General features: G+C 43.8%; 1 protein-coding gene across 2 annotated transcripts in view; it reads right to left on the bottom strand.

Moving 5' to 3' along the window:
- The window catches only part of gfod1 (glucose-fructose oxidoreductase domain containing 1), a 16121-nt gene extending 7896 nt beyond the window's left edge, over window positions 1–8225 (bottom strand). The window contains exons 1-2 of one of the 2 annotated variants that reach the window (XM_019873790.1): window positions 7996–8225; window positions 7509–7918 (exon numbers count right to left, since the gene is read on the bottom strand). In XM_019873790.1, the coding sequence (XP_019729349.1) occupies window positions 7509–7761 (253 nt within the window). In that variant the 5' untranslated portion in view covers window positions 7762–7918; window positions 7996–8225. The remainder of the gene's footprint in view (window positions 1–7508; window positions 7919–7995) is intronic. The other variant, XM_019873792.1, reaches the window with a different exon arrangement.
- Between the last annotated feature and the right edge of the window lie 1217 nt (window positions 8226–9442).

The following is a 9442-nucleotide window of genomic DNA, read 5'->3' as shown; positions in this document are numbered from 1 at the left end:
TTACTTTTTTTTTTTGTGGGTGGGGGGGGGGGGGGGAGCAGGGTGGAGGACAGTGGTGAATAGTCATGAAAAAAAAAGTAAAAAGTGAACAATCTGGTTGCCCTAGAAACGTGTTATCAGACTCGAACTGGGGGTTTCATTAACTGCCGGGCTGCAGGTCCTCCTTTCTCATCACTCTCACACAGACACACACATTCTGCACTGCAGCCTAATCGGCACACTTGCACTCTTAAGCCTTCGACATACACCAGTGAAATGAAACTAGCACGGCTCCATGTTATGATCGTCGTCATCCGAATCAAATGAGCATGTTGACAGTATTAGATGAGAAGGAATGATTTTCAATGAGCTTGGATTACAAGTTGAATGATAACCACAAAACAATGCTAAGATGAAAGATTTCATCCTTATCCATTTTTTTAAATACAAACCATGTGGGGCACTTGTGTCTTTGATTTTCAGAATGTGTTGCTCATAATGCATGTGTAGAAAAAAAAAATCTCGCTTTGACTATTCCATCTTCGACTTCAGCACCAGAGACAGTGCCATGGAATTATCAATACACAGCCCCAGTTAGCCAATTATTACATATTCCGTGGTTGAGGTCAGAGACTGTACATTGTCAGTAAAGTCAATGAGTCCAGCAGAGCAGAATCACTTTCGATTTAATGACACGACGCTGCAGTTGGGAAATAACGAAGGAAGAAATTCCAAATGCAATTTGGAATATTGTTAAGATGCAAGGCAGTTGTAATACATGTTTATATTTTTCACATGTGCAACCAAATGCCATTGAGTTTCTTTCTGTTCCGAGGTGTTCCTCGCGAGACAAACGGAATGAATTGAACATGAAATTATCCGCATCAGACCCAATGTGACACGGCAATTCAAGATGACAAGCCAGCATTACTCCTGACGGTAAACTAATAAGCATGAACATCCTTGGGCAGCTGCGTGACATCTTCACCATGAAGCCTGTCCGAAATAGCGTGGTGTGAAGTTCGTATCTGTCTGACACGGGTGAACTTTTGCAAAGCGTAGAGCACACATTGCTTGCTGCTTGGTTAAATCTGGACTGTTGTCATGGTGATGAAACCCCCTGAAAACCTCCATCAACCATCTATAAGAGGAAAAAGAAGACAAGTAAGACAGGATAGCATCGTGCCACTGGGTAGGGCTGCATATATTGTTTGCAGTATACGCACCCAAAAAAAAAAAAAAAAAAAAGCATGATCATATTTTTGGGGGGTTGTTTTGGGCTCCTCTTCTTCTTCTCCTTTCGGCACGTCCCTATTCAGGGGTCGCCACAGCGAGTCAGTAATTTCCATCCGCCCCTGTAAACCGTCCTACCAACTCGCATGGTCGTCTTGGCAAAAGTTTTACGCCGGATGCCATTCCTGACGCAACCCTCCCCATTTCTCCGGGCTTGGGACCGGCACTGGGGAACAGTGCACCCCCAGGGGAGGGCACTGCCCCCCAGCGGCTGGGTTTGTTTTGGGCTCCTCTAATTGTAAGAAATGACCGCACGAAACCACGATATTATCACTTCAAGCCAAACTGCCAAATAATAATACCACTTGACTTTTTGGTTCAGATGTTTCTGATTATTGTTGTTGTTTTTTTCTGAGCTTACACAATAGAAGTCTGGACAGTGACTGTGTGCTTGACTCATGGCAGGCAGCTGGAATTTATTCACGGCCAGACAGAGCCACACCAAAGCTTGAGTCAAGCATGAGGAAGCCGGAAAAAGATAAGAATTGTCCAGCAAAATTAATCTGTCACTCCTCTCCATCTTCACTGGAAAAAGCTCTATTGAATGAGACAATTTTCATCGGATAGAGCACAACATTTACCCAACGGAACAGGAAATGAATGGGTCCAGATACAATTTCCTAAAACCTGAAATTTCGCAATGTGACCTCAATCAGTATCAGCCTGAAAGAAAGAGAAAGGATCCGACTGCCTCCCTACTTGGATTGTCATGTTGTCCTTCTTGTCCCATGCGGCCAATTAAAAAAAATAAATAAATAAAAAATAATCACAAGCAAGCCGATTCTTGAATGCTGGATCATGAAGGACATCTGTGCCTCGTTCTGACACAGCAGATTTGCCTTGGGAATAATGTGTTCCCCGTGAAACATTCCACTTCATTATTCGCTTTTCTGCTGTGTCACAGATTTTGAAGTGATGACTGTTTAATGGGTTTTTAAGCGCCTAATGGGCAAATCTGAATTTAGAGTAGCGCACCTTGCGTTTAGAACCACAGTGTGCATTACATTGCGGTCTCCTGGAACAGAAGCGGCATACTTCAGGATATGGCAGAAAAGGTCCCCAACTAAACGCAGGTAATTCCTATAGAGCAGAGACAATACTGGAAAAGAATGTGAATATTGTTGTATTACGTTTGTGTCTGTTACTAAAGTGCATTTTTTTTTCCTAATCTAACCCGTGAATGGCTTTTTGCATTATATATTAGCATTCAGCTAGCAGACTTTTGTTAGCTAAAATTACATCATTTGGTTGACCATTTTGGTGTATAACTATACCCTTAAATGGTCAATAAATGTGTTTAAAGCGTGTGGGAAAAATGTAACAATCACAAATAAGTTCAGGGCAACTCGAGTCAGCTTAGCTGTTTGGTGTTCTGTCATCAGACTATGAACTACAAATCGTGTGGTTCGATATAAAAAACCAAAACACTCTCCTTGTTGGACCGTTAAAGTCAGTATTTAGTCGCACAACGAGATCCCTCAACCAAAAAAGCCCCAAGTTCACCACCATAATCAACATTTCCTGTGAGCAGGTCCGCGGTAGAGGAAGGCAGCAACGAGAGGGGGCGGTGATCGGGAGGTTTTCTCCTTAATACAAGAATGCTCACTTGTCAGGCTGCCTGAAAGAGCGTCCCCTGCTCAGCCATTCATCAAACAGACAAAAGCAATTTCACAGGAAGCCAAAGCTTTCTCCGCTTTGCTCTTCGTTGTCACTCCATCATCATTTTCTCCGTCTCTGGGGCTCTTTCGCGACTACTCTCCCAGAGCAGCCATTAGCATGAAAATAGACGGCTCGGAGAACATGAACACGAGCCAGTGAGAAACTTATAGCAGCTTACTACAGCCAGCTATCTGAGACAGTTTCCTGGTTAGGTTTGACCCCCCGCCAAATTGAAATGACTGATAAATGTAAGCCAAAGGCAGGCGGAGCAAATTCCATCTACAAAGACAATTCGGTGTGTGGGGGAGAGTCATGATACATGAAAATTGAAAATTTAAAAACAATCTGTCCAAAATAAACAATTTGAAATCCTTGGAAGCGTATTGAATGTATTGGTGTAAAAAAAAAACACACACACTATTGCCTGGATTTTCTTTTCATTTGTAGACAATATTAGAGGTCACACCGGATGTTTTGGTATGAATTTACTCGCTTTGTTTTCTCCCAAAGACCTCATCACTGGTCCGAACTGTGATTGCGCAACACCATCTGCAGTCAGGAGTCAGGACACGTACGTATGATGACACCTACTTGCCCTTTGCGGCCGGATTATAAATAGCTCTTTGGGTAGTCTTCGCAGCAGGTGTCTGCGAGAGGATACTGTAAATAAACAATTTAGCTGTTCGCTACCACCACATTTGATTGTTGGGGGGGGGGGGGTTATTTATTTATTATCAAATGCTGCGTACTTTTATGCCAGATTGAACAAGCCGCAGGCCTTTCAAAAAGTTACAATGTTGTCTTGTCACTCCAAAGAAAACATGGCTCTCCAAATACCTTTTTCTTAGGAGATCGGGAACAAATGCACTCACTCAACGGAGCGGTTATTTGGACCGCTGACGGTGATGTGAATCACGCGTGTATCATTTAGAAAGGTTAGCGGAAGTGCTCTCTGCCCCTGACGTATGACCGCATTCATTATGAGTAACCTGACGGACACATTTTGAATCACCAAACTGTCGTCACTCTACAACTTGGCGGCGGCTTCACTGAGCAGTCTTTAACCATTCACAAAATATCTAAATTTAGCCTCGCATGACTGCAGAACGTACTGGATTACACAATACTGTACTTTTTGCAAACAAGTTATGATGCTGTGGATCGACTGCGATGGAAAAGTGTCAGATTTCCATGCCTGTTGCTCACCGCCGCGCGTGGTACTGAGAGGCTTCGCTACTTCCTCCTTCAGCCTACAATATCGAAACGGCAGAAATAGCACCTGAAACTTCTTTTTGCAGTTACACTTCAGTACTCAGATTCGCACCTGCGTTTGACTCACACATACATAACAACACGAATATATTCCTCTGTGTACACTTTTTATAGTGCAAAGGATCAACTTAATCTCCTGTTTTTGTTTTTTCCTGTTAAGGGGCATCATAGTGGGTGATGTTTGCCCATTTGTAACATCGTATGTCATCATTCATGAACCAGGAAATAGCGACAAAAGCTTTTTCTTCCCCTTCTAATTTTAGCTGACAAAAGCCCCTGAAATGTAATGAACGGGTTTATTGCTCATGTGTGCTTGAAGAGAAGAGAAATACTAATGTTAACAGCGTAGATTAGGTTTCATCAGAATTTGTGACCCCAGTGGGGTGATCGTATGAGCTGTTCTAATTCCTGCACGCATGCACGCACACACCCGGAGTGCCGGCAAAGATTAACGACATTTGAGTTCATTTCAATGGGGAATTTTGACTTGATGGGGAGTAAATTGCATTTCAACATTGGTCACGGAACAAATTACATTTCTAAATTGAGGTACCATTTTATATTCATATCGTTACAAAGATTGTTTCCCAATCGAATTCCAAAAGTCCACATCTCTGGAAGCACACATAGCTCACACTGGCAGAAAATGACGGAAGTGCTAACATGCTCTCATTTAAGAATTCCCAACATGCAGAGTAAAGGGAAGGCATTCTACGGTCAATCTTCAAACACGCCCGGAAAGCCTGAGTGACATAAGACGCCCCTGGAATGTCATAGTAGTGAGGCGGTAGAATAAAAAGCAAAAGAAATCCCAATGGGAGGAGAGACGTCGCTCAACGAGATTGACCGGTTTGTCGAAAGGACTAACCCGGCCTAGTAGAACCTGAACAACACGTGGAACACGTCGGCGACCTTCTCTGAAACTACCAACCTAAATGACATCATCTCTGGTTGCCCTGAAATACTGTACATACACGACATGGGCCTAGATTTTGCTCGGACTTGCAAGGAGCAAGTTGCTGGTGGAAGTCTCTGTATACAGAGTTCAAATTCCGATGTCGCAGGAATCAGATCACACACACACACACGTGCATCGGCCACATGTCACAATCACACACGCAACAGGAAGTGAGTCTGCTTCAGTCGGTGTCATGGCCTGCGCTCTCTGTGGGCGTTGTGCATTTAAGAGATGGAAGGCAATTTATATATTTGCGAGGATATTGGTATTACATCATAAAAAACGTGTTTGCCAATTACTGGAGGGAAATGATTTTTCATTTTGTGGGAGGTCACTTTTCTTCTTTCAGGAGTGCACAAAGTGATGGTCCACAAAGGCATGTTTGGATGACTCATACAAGGAAGACCTCAACAATTAAACATCTTGAGGTCAAGCTCGAACACAAATAACAGTGACCTCTCCTTTCCCAGATGTTCTTTGTAGATTGTCACGCGAATAACAGAGTCCAATGCGGACGGTGCAAAAATGCCCATGTCAAAGACAAAAGACGAGTGAGGCAGTTAGTAATTTGGTGGATACACACATCTGACTTTTCACTGAGGGGTGCCCTCACTTTTGTTGCCAGTGTGTTTATTATTTTGGAGTGGATAAAAATTCGAGCTGGACAAGGACGACTGTTCATTGCAGCAAAGTGTCATTGCTACATAGGCAAACGCTGATATGAATTTGTTATCCTACAAAATGTAAATGGGGTTGGACATAGGCTAGCCATTGTAATGGGTGAGGGGAGGGTGGGGGCTGAGGAGGAAAGGTGGTGGGGAAGGAATGGGCAGTGCTCGCACAAAAAAAAAAAAAAAAAAAATCAACGAGGAAATGAGCAGGGAGGAAGGGGAGGAAAAGAATGGCCATTGACAAGCAGCTATACACATTTTGTGACTCAAGCACACTGGGACGTGACCGATAATCTTGCTCATGATCAGCAAGTTTGTGCAACAGCGATATCAGCAACTTGACACAAGAACCCCCATAAAGACACACAATAAATCACATTTTATGTCGTGTTGGCATGAGCAGATGTTCGTCTAGCCAGCCTGTGATTTAATGCACTGTAGATATTGACACAGGTCGAGCAACAGGATACGGTGGCCTATTGTACGCTGGTCCAGTCCCTGATGTTGGCACTCCCAAGTGTTTAACTCAAGTCAACAAGACTACAGTGTGGGAATGCACCAAGCGCCAAAGCAGAAGGTTTTTTTTTTTTTGAGAAACTTGGATCACTCCCAAGCTCCCGCAAAATGACTAAATTGAATTTCCAAATTACGCGGCCAACATGACTAGCAGTTGACATCCAAATCACATGCCTGACTGCATGCGTGTGTCCAAGCACAGTCATCTGATTTAAAAGCGCTTGGTAATTTTCACAATGGCTGCAGTCACAAGATCCATTTAATGGGTGCCATTCGTATTGTAAGACACATGCACACACAAACACACACACACAGCAGAAGAAAATACAAAATGTCGAAAGGATGCCGCATGTAAAATGTGGGACGTATTCAGCATTCACATCTACCACATTACCGGCCTCTATATAGTGACAATCAATTACCGACTACATTTCTGGAGGCAATTTTTTTGTTGCTTCTATACCAACTGCATCTTTCCAGTGTGAATGCAACTGCGCTGTTGATGCCATCTCAACTGGTTTGCTTACAGAAGAAAAATATTGTGACAAAGACAGCGACTGGGGAGAGGGGAAAAAATGCTTCATATATTTGTTGTTCTATCTAAAATGATTAGAAAGTTTTGAAGTGCGTGTCCATCCTGAATGGAAACCATTCCAGACATGTTAACTAAAGAAAATGTTAACTAGTACCGAAAAATACATACCGTCCAACCTGTTTGACAACAAATTGCTGATTATTTGTCCCTCCCAGGTGACATTTAGTATAAAACTAACTCACAAAAGAGAATGTAACATTGTATCCGGTATTTAAACACCAAAACCTTCAACTAAAATTTGACATCTACCTAAATATCAATACAGCACAAGAGCAGCACAACATTCCTGAATGAATAAGCTGCTTTCACACTTGCATACTTATATTAGTGGGCCAAGTTCTTCTGTGGATGTTAGTTGACATTCTTCTGCTGAGGCATGTCAACACACTGTCGGACGGTTCCAAGCGTATGTCAAGCCTTCTCCCCAGCCACACCTTTCGAGTCAAGCACACTGACTGATGCTGCTGCTGCGGCGGGTGGGGGCATCAGGCAAGCCCCGAGCAGCAGGTGCAGCCGCGGCAGCAGCATCCCGCCCGCCCCTCACCATCCCCTCCCGGCCACTCACCCAGGGTTTTGACTGCGATCTGCCGCGTCAGAGGCGGAGGCAGGTTGATGCAAACCAGATCCACGTCCTGGTGCAGCAGCACGTCGTCGATCCGGTTGGTGTAAAACGGGACGTCCATCTCCTTGGCCAGCTCCTCTGCCTCTTCCTGCGTGCGGCCCCAAAGGGCTTTGACGGCGAATCCCTCATTTTTCAATAAGGGGATGATCACCCTGGCGGTCAGGCTGGTGCCGAACACGCCTACGCCTGGAAGCATGATTCGGCTTTAAAAATGTCCGGCGGCGGTTCTGAGCTGTTGATTTTGCAGAGGCTTTGCGTCAGGTTGGCCATCCACCTGCAGATAATCGCTCGCCGTCGTGGTGCATTGCCCCGCCAGCTACGACATCGGCGGATGAATCATAGTAAATATCAGGCTGGAAATAAACCACCAAATAAGAACACCAGCCCGTTTGTCCTCGCTGCGGCGTCAAAAAGCAAAATAGAAACGCACCATCGCGGCGTTAAGAGCGTCCGTCCGGCGGATTGCACCAAGCGGCCGCTGGCTTGTCACCTTCTCTCACTTGACACCAAATAGACACAGCGAAGCCCTAATGAAAAGTCGTCAAATGTGTTGTAATTGTGATGCAATCGAACGTCTTCTCCTTAAAAGGATCCTCAGAGGAGGTGGCGGTAGGTAGCAGGCAGCGATGTTGCGGCTTTGAACCACTCGTCAAGTTCGCCTTACTTGCCTAACGTTGCTTGAGCTGACCCTTCAGAATAAAGACAGCGGTGTCAGAATTTTAGGACATTATCTGTTCTCCTCATGATGGGCGTCAATCTAAGGGGGTGGAGTGTGCTTGGCGGGGGGTGAGAAAATATTCTAGGGACCAAGCATCATCAAACTACAACTCTAGCTAAAGTTAGATTCGCAAGAATTATAGTGGCCGGAGAACTATGTTTTATTTTATTTTGCGAGACCGTCCTTGATGATTTCCTGTCTCTCCGTACTTGACACCTGCCTGCCGCTTTTCGTTTTAACCCTTCCGTTTCCGGATAAAATTAAACCGTTTTAAAAGGGTAATTTACTGAGTAAGGAATTACAAATTTGGCTTCATAAACACAAAGTTTAAAAAAAACTAACTAATAATATTGCTGTTTCTCAGTTGCGATTCGTTAGTGAAAAGTTCAACAGATGACAAAGACAAACATGAATGAATCATTAAGCTTCTTTGAGCTTTTCAGTTTTCCCGTTTTTAACAATTTAGTGGGTCAAGCATAGGCCCTATTGATTTGGTCAACAGTGTAAAGAGCAAACAAATGACAGCGGAGGACATACCTCGCAAGATTACAAGTGGAGGGCATTTTGGGTCCAGGAGGTTACTAGTGCGCAACTCCCTGCCTCGCGCTTGACACCTCCCTATTCATTGGGCCTGTTTGGTTTACTAGTGCAGGACAGTAGTCCACTCCTAAGGTTTAACTGCATATGTTTGGCACCAGTAGTGGAAAAATACATTCCTAGTCAGACAGTTCCTATACAATTGCACTGCAGTCATTCTACTTGTGCGCTAAATTGTCCTGCTGGGGAAAAAAGAGTATTAGTACATGGACCTTAAACTGGACATTAAGCATTTTAAATAAATGCACAAACTGATTTTCATACAGGAATGCTGCTGCTAATGTTATTCCTGTATTTATCTAATGTTGCCTGACATTTTATTCGAAAACAATGCTGCTCTCTGCTGGACAAATTAAGTCACTTGAACTGAACAACTGATTTTCATACAGGAATGCTGCTGCTAATGTTGTGCCATGATTCCTGACATTTTATTCGAAAACAATGCTGCCCTCTGCTGGACAAATTAAGTCACTTGAACTGAATACAGTAAGGAAGTATTGATTGGCCAGTTTGTTGCATTGCATTTATCTTTAATCTGATTCACAATTGCACATTTTTCAAA

The sequence above is a fragment of the Hippocampus comes genome, unplaced genomic scaffold (genome assembly GCF_001891065.2).
Source record: "Hippocampus comes isolate QL1 unplaced genomic scaffold, H_comes_QL1_v1.1 scaffold126, whole genome shotgun sequence".
Classification (NCBI taxonomy): Eukaryota; Metazoa; Chordata; class Actinopteri; order Syngnathiformes; family Syngnathidae; genus Hippocampus; species Hippocampus comes.
This window is presented reverse-complemented; position numbering and strand designations above follow the sequence as displayed.